Source organism: Equus przewalskii, chromosome 5, assembly GCF_037783145.1.
Source record: "Equus przewalskii isolate Varuska chromosome 5, EquPr2, whole genome shotgun sequence".
NCBI classification, from domain to species: domain Eukaryota; kingdom Metazoa; phylum Chordata; class Mammalia; order Perissodactyla; family Equidae; genus Equus; species Equus przewalskii.
Window position 1 is genome coordinate 75815366 of NC_091835.1, and position 19971 is coordinate 75835336.

Consider the following 19971-nt stretch of genomic DNA (forward strand, 5'->3'; position numbering starts at 1 on the left):
TGTGGCTGTACCATAACTTATTTTACCAGTCCCTGAAACTGCACCATTTAAGATGTTTCTGATCTTTTGTTAGTATAAACAATATTCAATGACCAAATACAGTATATCAGTAGTCCATTTAAAAATTTTATGAAGTATCGTCAAATTGCCCTTCAAAGAGGTTATATCAATTTATAACCTTAAAAGCAAGGTATATATGATTCTGCTTATTTCCTAGAATGGATAGTTTTCATTTAATAATCAAACACATACTGAAAGCCTAATATGTAACAGGTACCATGTTAACTACTGGAGGATACAGAGAAAAAAGACACAAACCTTGTCAAAAAGGAACTCATAATCCTGTTGGAGAAGACAAACAAATAGACAATTACAATACAGTACATTAAGTGCATTACAGAGGTACTCATGGAGTGCTACAGGAGCACATAGCACCAGTGTCAAACTCACATCTACCTAAGAATTCACACATTCACAAATATTGAGTGCCCACAAGCAACTGTGTTGGGCCTCAGAAATATAACGGTGAGCCCAAACTGACCTAATCCTGGGCCTCATGGAGCTTATAGTTCTGTGAAGGAGTCAGACATTAATTGAAGGACTATGCAATGAAGACCCGCAATGGGTGAGTAAGATTGTCAAAGAAGGCTTCCTAGAGAAAGACACGTCTGGATTGAGATTTGAAGGATAAACAGGTATTAGAAAGATATTGGCAGGGAGAGTTCAGGGGTTGGAGGAGGCCAAGGAAAGAATACCAAGGAAGGCCTTCTAGGCAGAGAAAGCATGTACAAAAGCATGCTTTCCCCAAACTTTTCAGCTCCTATTTATAACAGGGACCAAGGAATCAGATAATGCTGAAGCATAGGATGCCAGGGGTGGATGGCTGGCAGGCAAGGGACTAGGTCACAATATGCCATGCTGGCAAATCTGAGACTTAGCCCAGGGCAAATGAGACAGACAGAAAGTTAGAAGAGAATTAACACAATCAGATCTTTATTTCGTAACCATCTTTCGAAAGCAGTATGGTAGATGAATCAGAAGAGATTACAAGTTTAAAGGCAGAAAGCCCAACTAGGAGGCCATACCCAGCTGATTATTTAAAGGACTCACCTAAGTTCAATATGTGTTAAGTCAGGGCTTGCCCATTCTAAACTGAATCCCAGAGGCTGCCTTTTATAGCACTGTTTCCATGCAAAAGATGATCTGAGTTCCAAGTGCTGATTCCAAGAATATGTCTCACATAGTACAAGTGATCAAAGTCCCCTTTCCACAAACTTTCCAGCTCCAATTCATAACAGGCACTCCTCTGACAGCGTAAGATTCTTGGGGAGACTTCCAGCGTGTGAGTCAGGAGGAAGGTAGGAAAAAGAGCAGAATTTTTAGTGCTGTTGAAGGGGCACATGATGTGTTTGGAAATGGTATAAGGGAGAGGGCTTCAGAAGGGTGGCCAACAAGACTGAAGACTGTAGAAGGAGCAGAAGCTCCAGTAGATGGCAGCAGCAGCTCCACCTGCTCTAGCAGCAGCAAAAGGAGTCAGAGGGGAGGCAGGTTCCCCTAACCAACCTCCCTCCTATTTGTATATCGAAATGACATTATTTTCAAACCAAGTGAGTGTCCACAAGGCATATAAAACCTATAGATATTCTTTCTTTTCTGCCTTTCTTCAAGAAATACACACAACAGGAGTTTAGAACGCCACTTAAACTAGTCTCCTGAGAAGAGGGTAACTTGGACCCAAAAGTTCATTTAATTATTATCTTCCATGTAACATGACAGCACATAATTAAACATTCATCACTTATCTGTCCTGAGGATTTAAAATTCATTACTGGTATCAGTGGAGGCTGGAAGTATAGTTGGAACAGTGGCAGACTGTCTCCACAAACTCTGGAAGGATGGGTGGGGAATGACAACTCACATGCAAAAGATAACGGAAAGAAAAGCAGCCAGGAGAGAGATCTGGTAAACTGTAACAGGAAAGACAGTAGAAAAGTAGGCAGCTAGAGAATAAAGTATTTCAGAGAGTTGTGTGATTTTAACTCATCTCTTCATGTTGTTGCTGTTTTAATCTTTAAAGAAGACAAAGCCTAGGTGAATTGGGTTGTCAAGAGAAATTATGCTTCAAGTTTCTCCAAAATGTGTTGTCACTGCTTTTTAAACTAACTTATTAGAGTTAAGTCTACCCCCTAAGCACATAATGTCACCCCTGGACATGAAGGAAAGGATTTATATAATTTGAGCTTGGGTAACAGGAAACCAGCAGGGACCACAGAAAAAGAGAACGACTGGAACAGATAAACTAGAAGAGGCTGAGAGTCTGGGCTGGCTGGGCACAAAAGAAGAGCTGTAGAAGAAGCTCAGCTGGCCATCTACTGCCATCATGCCTGCACCGCAATATGAATTTGGATGGATAACAACATGACAACTAAAGAGTGAAATTCCTCTCACTCACATTTACCAAGTGGCAAGTTCAGAGACTATTTCTGACCCAGACAACGCTAACTGCTTTAACACAACCAGGATATGAGTTTAACATATATATAAAGCCATGCAGCTCTAGTTTTAAGAGTTTATTGTATGAGCCATATTATAACTTGTTAAATATGTGTTTGTACAGTTTATTTTTTGATAGTTAAAAAATATCAAAATGTAGCAAGAACCAGCGTAACTCAGGTCCAAATGCATTAGGGATTTCACTCTGTCTTCTTCAGACTTCATTGTGGACTCTATGACAAAAAGGGAAGGAGATATTTCTTGAGAGCTTAAGTTGGGTTTTTACGGAGAATCAAGTGTTCATATAAGTGACTGGCTTCCTACAGATGCTCAGTGTCACCTATGATGACATTTCTATTCAGGTATAAAGAGTGTGCATATGATGTACTTCTAATCCTTACCTGTGTCTCCTGACGCAAAGTGGTATCTTCACTCTCTTTCTCAATTTCTTCTTTACTTGGAGTCTTAGATATAAACTTGTTTTTGTTTACAGATTCTTCCACCAGTTTTTTTTCTGATTCTTTCATTATTTCCAGGGTCTCTTGAGTAGTGTTACTGTTAGACATCTTCTTCAATAGACTACAGTAGCCTCTATGGACTCCTAAAGCAACATTAGATGGATTAAACAGGAGGTGCGTATCTATACTTAACACACACACAAGTCTTCAGCAGCCCCCCTGTAACCCAGAAAAGGGTCCTTTGATAAATACTGCCCCTGGATTCATTTTTTTTGGCTTTATTGAGGTAAAACTGACGTACAATAAAATGCATATATTTAAAATGTACAATTTGATGAGCTATAAAACATGCATTCACCTGTGAAACCACCACCACAATCAAGACAGTAAGCACATTCATCACCCCTCCAAGTTTCCTCCTGCTCCTTTGTGAGGCCTTCCTCCCCTCCCCACCATCCCCAGCCAAACACTTATCTACTTTCTGTCACCACGGATTAGTTTGCATTTTCTAGAATTTTACATCATACATTATCTGGATTCTTTTACTCAGCATAATTGTTTTGAGATTCCCCAGGATTCAGTTCTAAAGCAATGTAGTTATGAGTCCTCTTGGCACTTTATTTGCCCTCCCTTGTTCCCTACAGAAACATGCTCACATTTTCAGCTTGGGCACTCCACAGAGTTAACTTACTAGACTCTTTCCAGAAAGAAGAAAAATATATTGTAAAGTTCTATTCACCAGCAGAGAGGACCACTCTCCTTTCCCAAAGGAGAACTTCCACAGCTCCCATAACACAACATTGTTACTAACTTCAAGCATCAACCCATCAAAAAGCAGCAAAATCAGAGAATGATCATAGAATCTTAAATTCCTTCCTTTATCTTAAGCAAGCTGAAAAAGCAAGAGGAGAACTTGGTAGTCATCTGTCCTTCAGAAAGACTGGGTCTCACCCTAGCCGAAGAGAGAATCTTTGCTTTGCTATTCACTATTTGGGTTCATTCTATATTGAGCATGATATAGAGCATCTGTAGTGCAGGGGGGACTGGCTCTTTATCTCTTAACATGGCTACCTGGAAAATCTTGTAATGACGTTAACACAGTTCTCCAAGCAGACACTCAGAAACAGAAGCTGATGCTCTATACACAGACTTATGTCTTCAAGCAACTGTTGAAGTCAAACGTGCTTAGCTCCAACAATGATTTGTAGTGGTTTCTCCTTACACAGGTTATTGACTATACTTCAATCTTGAATACTTTCCCTCCTTTAAAAAGACTAGAAACCCTCCACGATGTCATGTGGCCCTAGAAACTGAGCTAAACAAATAGTTAGCAATGCTTCAACCAAATGGTCACACCAGACATTTTCCCCTCCTTCAAATCAGTCTAAAGGATAAGACCCAGAAGGCTCTTAAGAAGCACAGGTAACCTCATCCTGGCATAAGTTATAGTCTGCAAGATTACTGCTTTGTTCACCTTGTGGTGGCTCCTGAGCAGCTGCCTGGAGACTTAGTTGCATAGGGCTAGATAAATTCCCTCCAAAAGGCCAGAGAATCATTCACACAATCATAGTCATACAGTAGAATTTAAAGATGAGAAATGTACTGGAAGAAACTGACTATAAAAGAAAATGGCCGATATTCTACTTCTGAATTAATTGATTCAATACCTAGACGCTTCTAGAAAAGAATTATAACTTATAGAGCCTTATGGGTCACTGGCTGTACATGGGAACTGCATGTAAACATATATTTATTTTTCCCCCATGGGTAAATCAAGCCTCCATTCTCTTCAATTTGAAGTACAGTAAAACTCAGCACATGCCTTCTCCATCTCTCTTAGCTGGGAAACATCGACAATGATCAGATTGGAAAAGTGCTTAGATTTGACCTCACGCAATCTCTTCCCACTTGCCCAGAGAAAATCTCCTTTCTGTAACTTCTGGAGAGGGGCCTACATGCCTCTCCTGGAAAACTCCTGGGACAGGATCATTTCACTGTTTCTTAAGTAGTCTTAACTGTTGTATAGTTGCTCCCTATAATAAGCTATAAACTGCTTCAATCTTGACCTAAATCTGCCTTAAAGTCACACAAAATTAAGTTTACTTCTTTTACCATATGATATACCTTCAATATTTTTCTTTTTCAGGCTTAAATAGTCTCAAACAGATTTCTCTTTCAGAAAGAGAAGGTGAGGGAGAGAGTGTAGGGAAACGGGATGAAGGTAGGCAAAAGGTACAAACTTCCAGTTATAAGATACATGACTACTGGGGATGTAATGTATAGCATGATGACTATAGTTAACATTGCTGTAGGGTATATCTGAAAGTTGCTAAGAGAGTAGATCCTAAAATCTCATCGCAAGGAAAAAAAATTTGTTTTTTATAACTGTATGAGGAGATGGATGTTAACTAAACTTATTGTGGTAATCATTTCACAATATATGTAGTCAAGTCATTATGTGGTACACCTTAAACTTATACAGAGCTGTATATCAATTATACCTCAATGAAATTGAAAAAAAAGAGAGAGAAGGTGATATGGAAAAATATAAAGCAGCCAGTTCTTTCTTTTTCCAGGATGGGCCTCAATTACTGAATAGGTATGTTTCTTCAAATCAGAATGACAACTTTGCAGCTCCTCTTCACATGTGGGTCAGAAAAGGGTCAACTATCTGGACACCTGGACTAACTTCATGGGGTCTAAGCATTGTTTCTCAGCCAAAGCACTAAGGAAAAAAACCAACCAAACAAAAAGAGATCTTTCATAACAGCCACCTGTGGAATATGGTCACATATTCCAACTCAAGTTTTAAGGAGCCACATGATTCCTTCATTCACTGGGAAACAGGAAAATTTGAGTTTTAGATTCGTAACAACACCCATAAAACAGACAGTGATTAATGCATCCACTTTCAAGAATTTTGAGAGTCATTTACACTGAGACCACCGGCCTCTTGAAGAGCTATATAAAACTAACTAATACTGACTCTGAGGAAAAAGGAAGCAGTAGAGGAAAAGGTAACAATAGCACACTGTACTGGCTGCCTATCCAAATCTCCCCTTTCTTGCACACTCATCAGTCTAGCCCAGATTTTCTTCTGGTGTTTGCCTTCCTCTGAGGATACATGATCAGGGAGGTGACCCTATCCCTGAGCCCTAGAGGTGGATCTTAATTAGCTAGACCAATTGTGGAAATTGTTTCCTTTTTGTGACCGGTTTGGAAAGGGACAAGTGACTCAATCATCATCAGTGAGACATGAGGGGACTATGCTGGGTGGGTGGCTTCAAAGAATGGCCTCCCACTGTACTAAAAAAAAAAAAAAAAGCCATTAGAAAAAAATGGTAGCTATCTTCAGCTGAAGGTAGTCTTGTATGCACATGACGCCTGGACTGTGGCAACATCCTACCAACACATGGACAACGGCAGAACAGAGAGAATATGCTGGATCTTTGATGCTGTGATGTAGACACTGAATTAGTCAACCTGGATCCCCCTAGCTCTGTACCGCTTGGTATGTGAGGCCATAAATCCTCATCACTTAAGCTATTTTGAATTGAGTTTCCTGTTATTTCTAGCCAAAAGCATCCTGAGATAGTCAGAATGGGTATGGTAAGAGAGAGACTATCTGGACCAGACAGAGAAATCCAGCTCTATAAGTAGAAATAACTGACATGGAAAGAAATGTTAACAATAATCAGCTAAAACATTTGGAGTGTTTACATTGTGCCAGGCACTATGCTAAATTATCTCATTTAATCTTATAATCATCCTATGAGATATATATTAGTATTATCATCACTATTTTATAGATAAGTAAACTGAGGCAAACAAGTTAAATAATTTGCTTAAGGTCATACAACGGTACACAGCAGAGCCAGGACTCAAAGCAAGAAATCTGGCTCTGGCACTTGCTTTCTTAACCTCTATGCAATACCGCCTCTAATTAAGGGGACAGACTGCCAAAGACCAGCAAAGAAAATGAAAAGTCTACCAAAGATACAAAAGAATCAGGGAATCTCATAACTGGAAATGGGCTCAGAAGCTTTCTCATTCAGCCCCATCCTGCTACATCCATAGTCCTCCACAATCGGGTTCTTGAATCATCAGTAACTGAAAAATAGCTGTCCTCACTCTGCTCATATAACTTTAGTGAAGAAAAAGTCTTCACCTCCAGATACAAACCTTTTTGGGGAGGGAAAGTATAAAGAGGCAAAACTCATCTTCCTATTACTTCCTCCCACTGACCCCAGTTTAGTTCTCTGTGCAAGCCATAAAGAATAAACTTAATCTTGCTTCCATGTCAGCCCGCTACAGAAGACAACTTTATCTCACTTTCTTTTCTAAACATTCCCAGGTTTTTAAGTCAGGTCTTCAAATCACATGGTCTTAAGTTTCCTCACCATTTTGTTTCTAGGATAAAAGAAGCTGTCCTCAAGTTAACAAAGGCTAATTATGAGGGATCACAGCGTTACTATTCCAGAGTCAAGATCTATTGGAAGGTACACTGAGTTCAAACTGTACTTCTTGAGCTGAGGCTCTCTTTTGTTCTCCAAAATAATCTTTAACTACAGTCATTTCCAGTCCTGGAATCCTATTCAAGAAGGCTCTCCTTCTTCTTGGGGAATAAGGATTCCTAGAAACAAATTTTTTTTGGCCAAAACAAAAGCAAAAGTTGCAGCTGAGGGACAAGACAATTTATTAACCAAAAGAAAAAAAGGCCTTAAAGAGCAAGAACAAAGCCAGCAGAAAAGGGTTAAAAGGCAGAGAAGTAATTTCCACTCTTCATGGTTTACTCAGCATAAAGAGGAAATAAAGGACTTGGGAGGTTTTTTGGTGGGAGAAGAAGGGAACTATTTCATATGTAACTTGACGAGAACAAAGCAAAGACATTAAGCTCCCAGCAGAGCCTAGCTGTGTGCTTACCTACGACCTATTTATGCACACTGTACATTTCATCCAGGCAAACAGCACAATTTTAAGGCAGAATGTCTCCTGAGGACGCTAACTGGCTCAAAGCTGCACAGAGGGGACTGTCAGAAGTGGTGGACAAGGAGAGGGAGTGAGGAAATATGATGATACAGGGGAGGATGATTGAGAGCCAAGATTTGGCAATTTTTTTCAGGGAGAATGCTGCATATTTCCCATAAATTTTTTGACTGCCAAGGTAAGTACCTTCCAGAGCACAATGAGATTATATATCCTTCCGTCAACTCTATAAACAACTTTCTAGGCAATGGGCCAAAAAGAATATATTATATAAGGAACACTCAGAGACAGAAGGGCAGCTTCATTTTCTCCCTTTTAATCCATGGCCAAGTAGACAGAATGTAAGCAAGAAGGCAACAGCTAAAGGCTAAAAACTCTAACTTACCCTGTGGTAAAATTCCTGTAAACTTTCCAGTCCTTTACCAATTTGTATGTCAAGAGTAAATTATTCCCTATTGATACTCATGTTTAAAAAATTGCTTAAAATCTAGGGACTCATGGGGCCAGCCCGGTGGTGTAGCGGTTAAGTTCACATGCTTTGCTTTGGCGGCCTGGGGTGTGCTGGTTCAGACCCCAGGTGCGGACCTATACCCCGCTTGTCAAACCATGTTGTGACAGGCATCCCACATATAAAGTAGGGGAAGATGGGCACAGATGTTAGCTCAGTGCCAGTCTTCCTCAGCAAAAAGAGGAGGATTGGCGGCAGACGTTAACTCAGGGCTAATCTTTCTCTAAAAAAAAAAAAAAATCTAGGGACTCAGAAGGATGGATAAACAAATTGTGGTATATTCATATAATACAATAGTATTCAGCAATAAAAAAAAAATGACATTTGGTGTTTGCCTTCCTCTGAGGATACATGATCAGGGAGGTGACCCTATCCCTGAGCCCTAGAGGTGGATCTTAATTAGCTAGACCAATTGTGGAAATTCTGTTTCCTTTTTGTGACTGGTTTGGAAAGGGACAAGTGACTCAATCATCACCAGTGAGACATGAGAGGACTTTGCTGGGTGTATACTGACATACACAAAAACGTGGATAGATCTCAAAACTATTATGGTAAGTAAAAAACAGCAGATCTCCCTCCAAAAAATACATACTATATAAGTCCATTTATATGAAGTCCAAGAAAAGGCAAACCAACCTATAGTGATTTAAATCAAAAAGTGGTTGCTTAAGGTTTAGGGTAAAATACTGATTGGAAAGAGACATAAGGGATCCTTCAGGAATGATAGAAATACTCTATCTTGTTTGAGGTAGTAGTTATATGGGTACATAGAATTGTCAAAACTTATTAACAAATGCTTAAGATCTGTGCATTTTACTGTGTATTATTTAACCACATACACACAGAAAAAAATGCCCTTAGGAGTCAAGGAAATGGGTTAAAATGGTAGGTTAAAACCAAAACAAAACTGTCTAGATGCTCAAGCATAGCAAGCCTATTATTACACTCTTTGACACTGGAGTTAGGAGAAAAGGAAAAAGCAATAATATTTATTCAGCACCATTATGAACCTGTTCTATGCACTTTAACTCATGTCCACCAAGAGTAGCTAAGCAACTTGCCCAAGGTCACACTACTACTAAGTGACAGAACCAGACCAGAACTCTGGTGCTGCCTGATTCCTAAGACTACGTTCTTTCTATGACTTCATTGTTTCTATATATTACTTTATTTAATCCTAACAAAACTCTTTCTTAGGGCATTTTTCAGATGAAGAAATCAAAGCTTAGAGGAACCAAATAACTTTCCCAAGTTAATACAAGAGGGGCAAGGGCAGGATTCCAATCCAGCTGTGTCTGATCCCAAAGCCAAAGTTCTAGGTGTCCCAACGTGGACATTCAGGAGCATTCTGGGGCATGAATGTGGGATGGGAGGGGTGTCTAGATCTGAGGCCTCTCTTCAGAGGTGTCAATGGGGGACTGTTTTTGGGTTCAAAAATTAGGTTTGTAACTTTTCCCATCTTTCCCTTCAATCTGGGTCACCTCACATGACTTTCAATTTTTTTTTACAGTTTATAGAGAGTAACTTATTTGATCTTTTCAAGGTATAAAATATTACCTCCATTTTATAAATGAAATACTAACATTCAGAAAGAGTAAGTGAGTTGTTCAGGGCCATACAGTATATGTAAGGAGACAGAATTCAAACCCAGATCTTCTTGATTCCAAAATCCCATGTTCTTTCCACTACAGCACCCAAACAAAGAATAAGAAACAAAAGCAGTATGATAACTGCATGCTTGAAGAGGTAAATGGCTCAACAGCCCTTGGGAGAAGGACAAAAAAGAAAGCCCTACTGATTTATGAATGAGAGATATGGAAACACTTCCTTATCTTCAAAGAGAGAAAATGGAATATGGGGGAATAGAGTGTAAAGTACTTATGGAACATGCAAAGCTGTAGTTATGTGACAGTCGCCAAGTCCTTTAAGGACTTCAGAAGTCAAATGTCACAGGTTTCACTAGTTCTAGGCCAATAAAAATAACAACAATAATAACAATTGTGCCAATTTTCTAAATCAGAGAAGCATAAGAAAATCATTCTGCTCTATAAATGCAAAAAGATTTACTAGTGTGTAAGGAAGGCCACAGGAGTTGGCTGAATGTCCAGAAGAATTCCTTAGGAAGTAAAGAGAGAAAAGATTAAAATGTTCTGGACATGTACTCTCTTTCTTTGCTCAATATCTGTTATGGCTGTACTTGCCCTGAAATGAGAACTGTAGGTGCTTTGGTTATTGGACTGAAGAGTTAGTTGGGTTTCATTATAGTTTCTATTGGCTTCTCTACATTCTTGGCCAAAAATGCCCATTTTACTTCCTCAAGTGAAACAGACCACTCCTTTTTCAAAGAGTAGCAGTGGGGGCTTTTCCCTCTGCAGCTTCCATTTTCTTTAGCTTTATCATAGTAATGGCACTATGTAGAAAATATCACAGAATCTTAGGGACAGAAAGGACCTTGAAAGTTCATACTGCCTTTTCCCACGCTCAGGCAAAACTGCTCCCAATTCAACTCAGACAAGACATTCCAGGAAAGAAAAAAAAAAATCACAATTTACCTACGGTTCATGGCATTTCAGGATACCTTCTATGCTAACTTAAATGCCATGCTGCTAAGTCTATATTGTCCTGCTGCAATGACCTTAGAGGTCAATGCCACCACCTGTTATGGGGAAAGGACATCTAAGTCAACAATTTAGTATTAAAAGAATCCTTCAAAATCTAAAACTGAATGTGAGATTGGCCAGAAAAATGAGACGAGAACAATCTAATTTCACAGGAAGGAACTGGAAACCTTTAAGAATCATTATTCCTTAAACCTCTGTTGCAAAGGAGAGCCTGCTATTTATTCTCCAATATCCAATCACCTCTACTGATTTTTAGTTGGGACATGGCTGCCTAGAAAAAAGCTACACATATTCCAACCTCCACTGTAGCTAAATATGAGTATGTGACTAAGTTCCAGTCCATGGGATGTAAGTAGAAGTAGAGTTATGAGTTGAATTGTGTCTCCTCAAGATTCATGTGTTGAAGCCCTATCCCCCAGTACACCTGAGAATGTGACTATATTTGGAGATACGGCCTTTAAAGATGTGATTAAGTTAAAATGAGGCCATGGGGGTGGGCCCTAATCTAATTTGACGTGTATACACGGAAGAGGAAATTTACACACATAAAAAGACACCAGAGATGTGTGGGCACAGAGGAAAGACTATGTGAGGACACAGGGCTATGTGAGGGCCATTTGCAAGTCGAGGAGAGAAGCTTCAGGAGAAACCAAACCTGCTGACACTGCGATCTTGGACTTCTGGCCTGCAGAACTGTGGGACAATAAATTTCTGTTGTTTAAGCCATCTAGCCTGTGGTATTTTGTTAAGGCAGCCCTAATATAAGTAATATAGGTATAATAGTAATATAAGTAATATAGGTATAATATAGGTAGTAATTATAACTTCTATGAAGTATCCTTAAAGAAAGCGGGTAGCCCTTCTTTACTAATCCCTAATTCCTGCTGGCTTGAATGCAGAAGTAAAGGCTGGTTCTTCAGCAGCCACCTGGGACGGTGAGATGATACTAGGATTGAAAATAATAGAAAGTGGGGCAACAGTTAGAAAAAACCCAGGTCCATGACTAGAGCAGCCCGAAACTGGACAGACTACCTCCAGACTTCCTGAATTTGAGAGAAAAATTAACTTTGTCTTGTTTAAGACACTATTTAGGTTTTCCTGTACATATACATTAAAAGCGCACACACATACACACTAAGTAATAATAATGATGAAAAAATAATAAACAATTCCTCAATTCCTATAAGCAAGAAATCCTACAGCAACACCCTGGAGTTTATATGTACGTGGGAAGGAATAGGTAGTATAGGAAAAGTTGGCATTTTTATGTTGGATAGAAGAGCATCACCCTTGTGGTCTAATCCTACCTCTGCTGCAAGGAAAAGGCTGAGCATCATTATAGAGTGCATTAGGGGCAGCACCAAACAAAATCAAGAACATTCAACCTCCAGAGTGTAGGAGGCAGCAAGCATGTTATAGTGGATAAGTTTATGAACTTCATAGTTTGACATGAATTGGCTATAAGACTATTGTTTCCACAACTTATTAATCATGAAACTGGGCTTTAGCCTCCTCATCTGTAAGATAGGCAGAATACATACCTCATAGAGCCACTGGAAAATCACGTGAGTAACAAATGTAATGTGCCTGCACAGAATAGATGCTCACAAAATGTTAGTTCCTCCTAATCATATCGTGCAGTAAGAAGGGGGAAAAAGAATCGAGAGACCCCTTTTCCTTGCTGTTCACAGGTAGTGTTTTCCTCTTATGAATGAACATATTTCCACTCAGAATTAGCATCTTGTATACAGCCTTTTCCCAATCAGTACTGAATCCACATTATCCTGCAGAGGTGGGATTCTTGACTATTTTAATGAGAATTAGAAAGTAAAAGACTGCAAGAAAGAGAAAAGAGAAGAATTCTATTTACCCCTTCCTGTACTTGGCTTCCTATTTTTCTTGGCACGTCGGTATTTTAAGAATTGTTTTTATTTATTTATTATTATTATTATTTTTTAAAGATTGGCCCTGAGTTAACATCTGTTGCCAATCTTCTTTCCTTCTTTTTTCTTCTTCTCTCCAAAGCCCCCCAGTACATAGCTGTGTATTCTAGTTGTAGGTTGTTCCAGTTCTGCTCTGTGGGACGCTGCCTTAGCATGGCTTGATGAGTGGTGCTAGGTTGGTGCCCAGGATCTGAACTGGCAAAACCCTGGGCCACCAAAGCAAAGAGTGCAAAGTTAACCACTCAGCCACGGGGCCGCCCCCTAAGAATTGTTTTCAAAAAGTCATTTTAGGTAAATGCTTCTTCCAAAAGGAAGAACTCTAATGTTTGATACAATTATAAGCATAGTGCCTAAGGCAAGAGATGAATCACTGAAGAGTGGCTGGTTCTTTCAGAATCTGTTACCCATGATGGCTCGTCAGGTATTTAAAGAACACACAATGTTTGATGGCTCAGATCCTAAGGAGACCTCACTTATAGAATGTTTATCATTGATCACTCTCTTGTGTGCACAGAGCTAGACACTTTACAGGTAGATATTATCATTCTTTTTTTATAGAAGAGCAAGCTGAAGATCAAAATGATCAGGGAGCAAATCCTACTGACTCTAATTTCAAAATGCATCCAAAATCTGATGACTTCTCACCCTTCCACTGCTACCACCATCCTTCTTGGCTGAACGACTGCAGTAGCCTCCTAGCTGGTCTCCTGCTTCCAGTCTTACTCCCTACAGTTCTTTTCTAAACACAGCAGTCAGAGTTACTGTGTAAAACCATTTTCAGATCATGATACACCTTTGCTCAAAACTCTCCAATGGCTCCCCATTTTACTCAGGGCAAAAGTCAAAGTCCTTAAAATGACCTACAAGACCTTAAATAATCTGACCACTAGTTTACCCTCTGACTCCATCTCTCACTATTCCCCCCACTTATGCAGTCCAGTCACACTGGCTCCTGCCTGTGCCCTAAACTCACTTTAGAGCGATTGCTTTGACTGTTCTTTCCTTCTGCCTGGGGATGATCTTCTCCCAGATAACAGCATGGCTTGCTTAGTTGCTTCAGGTCTTTATTCAAGTGCCTTCTCAATGAGCATTTCTCTAGTCACAATAAGTAAAATTACAAAACCCCAAATACTTCCTATCCTACTTCCCTAAGGCTTCCCCTACAAAAAGTTATTCAATCAGATACCAAGCAGACTTTGTGCTCCTCTTTGCTTAACAGATGAATCTGAAGTTTGTTTGTTTTTCCCTCTGAGACAGAAAGTGATGATATAATGAAAACTTCACATCTCACTCACAGAGAATTGAATGGCTCAGAGGGAAACAAACTCATGGACCTCTTAAGGTCTCTTTCAATCTTTCAAATCTGTAAATAGCCAAGCATGGTAACAGTGGAGAAGAGGAGAATAAGACCCACCATAATTTCTCAAGTATCCCTAATGTAAAACATAAGAAGAGAAAGACAATGCTCTTGACTTCTTTCATTTACAAGATCTAGAGGGGGAATTTTCTTTCTATGAATGAATCACTCTCAGTCTCTAAAGCAATAAGGTAGAGAAGATACATGCCGTGATCTGCTATGACAAGGAACTAACAATGAGCTAAGTGAAATCTCCCAGACCTAAGTCAATAAATAGGAACAAGCTAGGGAAGTAAAGATGGAAAACACAGAAGCTACTCCCAGCTAATCCTCTAACTCCAGACCAAATGGTATACAAATATAACATCGACAGGGATCTACCACATCAGAGTGCAAGAGAAAGAAGGAAAAACAAGTAAGAAAAAAGATGCCAATTTCTGATTCAGCTTTAAAGCTACCTAAATAAGGTAGCGTCAGATATAAAGACAAATCTCCTCTGATCTAGAAGGCCAGAGTGTGACTTAGACTTGGCATAAGCCCAACTGACTGCAGCAGAAGCTCAATTCACAGACAGGTGAGAGATGTTTCCCACCATATCTTCTCCCAATCAAATCACATTAAGAAGATAATGTATCATTACAGTGTTTATATTAAACAGCAAATTTTGAAAGACAAGAGAAAAACACCTTATACCATTCTTGAAACATTTTATTTCACAGCTCTATATACAGTTATGGCATTAATGTCATATATCATTGAGGAATGAATTCTGCAAGGTTAAATGATGATGTGTTTATGTTCTATCTGCTCATTGGCCCCTGGGTCAGCCAATCTGATCCAGGACTCCATGGCAACAGGCTCTATCACTAAGAGCTACAAGATGAGATTCCTCCTGCCTTTTTTTTTTTTTTTTTAAATAAAGCATTTTCCACAGAAACTGCTGCAAATACTGTCAAAGAATAGTCTCTATATACAAATAAGAAATGCCGCCATTCTAATAATGAATAAATGAATTCATTCTAAAAATGAATAGTGGGGGGAAAAAGTGAATAGCAATGACAATGAATCTATGCAAACAAGAGGGATCCCAAAAACTCCGGAGATTTTCCCTTGTTTAACTTCAGTAGAGAAATTCAAGAATCTTTGAACTGCAAAAAACCAATATCAGAATAAATTGAGGGATTAGTAGAAGGGGAGTGCTGTCCAGCTGAAATCACAATATTGAAGCTTCCCATGTCACAATATACAGAGATAGCTAGAAGTTTTAAGACTGCTAACATTTGCAAGTTTCCCAAAACTTCTTTTGAAGTGTTAAAATGAGCATCAAAACTAATAGATCTCATGCTCTTCTTCAAATTTTCAAATCACAGTCAGCTCATAGTTCTTGGAATGCTACGATGTCTGTCCTCTTCTCTACACTTCCCTTCCCTCCCACCCTACTCTGCTTAGAGAAAAAAATTGCCATGTCCAAATGAGAAAATAATACATTTGCTCTTCACATTCCATATATCTCCATTACTTCTCCCTCAGCTGCAGAGCTCCTTAAAGCAACGAATAAACAAGATCATCACAAGCCAGATGAAGAGACTGGACAAAAAACCCCATCATTCTCCCCAGTGGTGCTCATTAACATTCTGCCATCCACCTGACATATTACAAGGTACTCCACTTTCCTGGCATGCTTTTCAACAATAATTGATGTAATATCTCTGGCAGCAAAAAGCAACTTGGGTCCCCACCTTCTGGTATATGGTGGTAAGTGAACACTGAGAAGTACACAGAATCTTGAGATGTCAGGGTCAAAATTAGCTTGGAACTGTATGTTTTCACCTGGCTCACAATGTCGTGATTTTCTATTTTGTTTTAACTGCGGTAAATACACATAACATAAAAATTATTACTTTAATAATTTTAAAGTATGCAGTTCAGCAGCATTAAGTACATTTACATTATTATGCATTACAGAAGAGAAAATGCTCTCAGGCACAAAAGCCATGGTATTGAGAGACTACAGACATTCTTTCCATGACTATTTACTAAACACATATTTATTGTACAAGTCGCTTATATTACGAACTATAGTGAATACAAAGAATAAACAGTCAAATGTTAAGAATATCTGACACTACTGCCCAGTAAAAATAGCTATTGACATGTGTATTTCCAGTATGTTTTCCACATGCTGAAGCTTCTTAGATGCACATCTCAGTTCGCAAACAAGCGCAAAGTAGAAGGAAGTCTACATCTCTTTTGTCAGCACTGAGTTCCAAGAGACCCATAAGGGCAGACTAACATGAGAAGCAATAGACAGAGTTTCAGAAATTCCTAGAACAGAGAAAACCTTTTCTGTTACACTGTTTCAAATTTCCCAAGAATTCTTAAGGAGACAACCCAGAAAAGGGGGTAAAAGCAACTTGTAATAAATTATATCAAAGGTAAAGAAAAAAAGTGACTAAAGAAAAATCACTACTAGACTCCTCTCTACATCAATTTCTTCTATACCTTCATAAGACAAAACCAAAACATGTCACTCTGGTCCTACAACTTTTTTTTTTGGTAAAGATCCTGGGCCAGTCTGTACAGAAGTACAGCATATTATTGACCTCAGAAGGACAAGAAGCTGCATGAATAGAATACTTTCTCAGTGATGCTGCCTCCCAATATGAAAGCCCAGGCTCTGATCATAGGAGGCCATCTTCCTCAGGTAATGTAGCAGCAGCAGGCATCCTTCACTGAGCATTCACTGTGTGCCAAACACTACACTCAGGAATTCACATAAGACATCACATTTATCTTCACTTCAACACATTCTGAGAAATTACTTTCAGATACTAACAGGAAGGATTTGAAAAATTTGCATTCTTGCTTTATGATTATAAAAGTACTACAGAGTTCTTTATACTTACAGAAAACACACACAAGAAGGAAAAAATCACCCATATTCTATAACTCAGAGATAAGTGCTAATAATAACAGCAATGTTTCAAGATACAGTTTTCTAAACTTTGTTTCCATATTTGTATGGAATTTGTTTGTATCCATCTTGGATATGTTTCCATATCCAACAATTTTTATGTAATTTATATAATATAGGATATTTTTTACACCATGCTTTTTTCTATTACTAAAATTGTGACCATTTTCCCCATTATCAATTACTTTTAACAAAGTCACTGTAACAGCTATCTAATATTCTACTATATACATGTACCATAATTTATTTAACCATTCCTATTATTAGATATTTAGGAAGCTGTTAATTTTTATAATAAAATAATGCTGTGATGAAGATCTTTGTACCAAAATCTTTATTCACATTTCTCATCAACTCCCTAGGATAAACACATTCAAGAGTTTTGGAGATAAAAAATTTCCCCCTTAGTTCAGTCCAGTTAATAGACAAGGACAGTCACACTATCTAATTATAGTGTTTCTCAACTGTTCCCCCAGCAACAGATACTGTCCACTTAGCATAGCCCATGGCACTGCCTGGACTTTAAGGACATTCACCCCAGCAGTGCTTCTCACTTTTCTTTTTCTTCAACTCATGCCCCATTTTAATAATATTAATTCTCCTTCCCCATATATTTCACTAGAGAAGATATAACCCTGTACTCCTTCAGACTCACTGACCTAAGAAAATTAATACGGGGGAAAGGATAAAAAGTTACACAGGGAGATATTCTCTTTGCTATTAATGTTACACACCTTACTACCTCTTGTTAGTGTACCTTGGTAATTTAGAGAACAATCCAAAAAGCAAAGCCTCAAAAACCACGAAAGAATAACACTCTAAGTCTTTAATATGAAATTAAAGAAGGCAAATAAGCATGGAGATGTTGGATATTTTAGTATTTGTGATTTGACATATAAAGAAATGGAGAGGTTAAGTAATTTGTCCAAGGTCACAGAGCCAACAGTTGACATAGCTGGGATTTGAACTCAGGTACCCTAAATCCAGAGTCCAAGCATTTAGCCACTATGCTTTTCTCAAAAAGCTCCTAGGAGACTATAAAACAGTGGGTGATGGTGGGCCAGGATAGGAGAACATCAGAGAGAAGTTGTATAGTAACTTTTAGGCACAGAAATAGTCCCTATCAATTTTGCCAGAAAGTTCTTCCAACATATATCACATTTTTAATTATCCCAAAAAGGGTGACGCTAAACCTTTTGCAAAAGCAGTTCTTGATCTTTTCCTCCTCCTTAAAAAAAACAGTGAAAAAAAGGGAGGATAAAAAGAAACTGAAATCTTCCTTCTCCAACACCTTTCTTTCCTTGACCTTTTCCAAAACCTTAATGGTTAGAAAACAAAGATTAAAAAAGAAGGCATTTCACTTAAAATAAAAAGACCTCTTAGTAATTTTTCCATTGCTAATGACTGAAACATTTAAGAAAGACTTTGGGTCTATCTCACCCACTCCTAAAAGGAAGGAAAACCAAGTTAACAAAACTGTCATCTTTTAATTTCACAGCAGTTTTCTTCCTCCTCAAAGGCTATTCCTGTCCTCGGTGCAGACGGGGAACTGCTCCCAGTGACGTCAGAGCAGTCTCCCAGCAACGATTAATGAGGGTTGTCCACCACAGGGGTTTCCTGAAAAGCTAGCGAGAAATTATCCACATATTTGCTGCAATATTGAGATGGAAGGATGCTGTGGAATTTCTCTTAACCCTTATAGCTCAAGTCTCTGGCAAGCTTAGAAATAGGTTATTCTTTTGGAATGCTCTGCCTTTACCCTAGAATTATCTTCTTTTTTCTTCCTTCCACTTCTCTCCAAATAAAATTAGAATTTTGTTCATTAGAAATATTTGTGGTTGTAATAAATATTAATATAATTGCACTACCATAAAAATAGGACTACGTAATGTGAGCTGAAAAACAGACATTACTCTTTGTACTTCACGCACAGAATTCAGAATAAATGAAAGCACAGAACAGAAAAAATATCAGGAAAGAAAATAAACCAGCAAGTTCTTAAAGGCACTTTCCCACATATGTTATCCAAATACATCCACAGACAGGCAAACCTTAAATTTTTCTAGCCTCTAGTCTACTGAATTTTCACACTGACCTCTGCAGGCAGCCCTCCAGAGATCAGTGGTATTAAAATGGAGTTGCATAGAAAGGAACTGGAAGCCCAAACACTTGATCCAAAAAAAGATAAGTTAGGTTCACACCTAAATAGTATATTTAACAATTTCTTCCTAAAGCTTTGCTTTAGCTCCATACCTTTAAAACGAGAGTTTTAGTCTAACTACAGTGGCAAGGAATTTTATATAACTATCTATTTTTGAGGTTTGAGAAACAGCATACAAATAGCCTGCTCAGGACCAGTGCAAATAAAGTAGAAAAATTCCAAATTCCAAAATTCAACCTAGAATTACTCATGGATGCTAGGTTCCAAAAACCTGCTTATGAGCCCCTTTTCTTTCCATACTTAGAAAAAGCAGTTAGGTAAAATTCATTAGCAGCAAGATATATAGGGTTAATTTAGGCACTCTGCTTCAGCAATCCCGACTTTGGCCCCAGCCTATTCTAAAAAGAAAGAAACAAAATAGCATCTCTATCATTAACCGCGTCCCACTTTGGCTTCAGCTCTGTTCAACG

The 19971-nt window shown here is 38.6% G+C and overlaps 1 protein-coding gene across 50 annotated transcripts in view; it reads right to left on the bottom strand.

The window, feature by feature from the left end:
- Positions 1-19971, bottom strand: part of R3HDM2 (R3H domain containing 2) — a 124624-nt gene that overhangs the window by 38138 nt on the left and 66515 nt on the right. For 34 of the 50 annotated variants that reach the window (XM_070621818.1, XM_070621815.1, XM_070621808.1 and 31 more), the window contains one exon: positions 2895-3094. In XM_070621818.1, the coding sequence (XP_070477919.1) occupies positions 2895-3059 (165 nt within the window). In that variant the 5' untranslated portion in view covers positions 3060-3094. Of the gene's footprint in view, positions 1-318; positions 343-2894; positions 3095-19971 lie in introns of those variants that run through there. The other 16 variants (XM_070621770.1, XM_070621771.1, XM_070621773.1 and 13 more) reach the window with 1 other exon arrangement.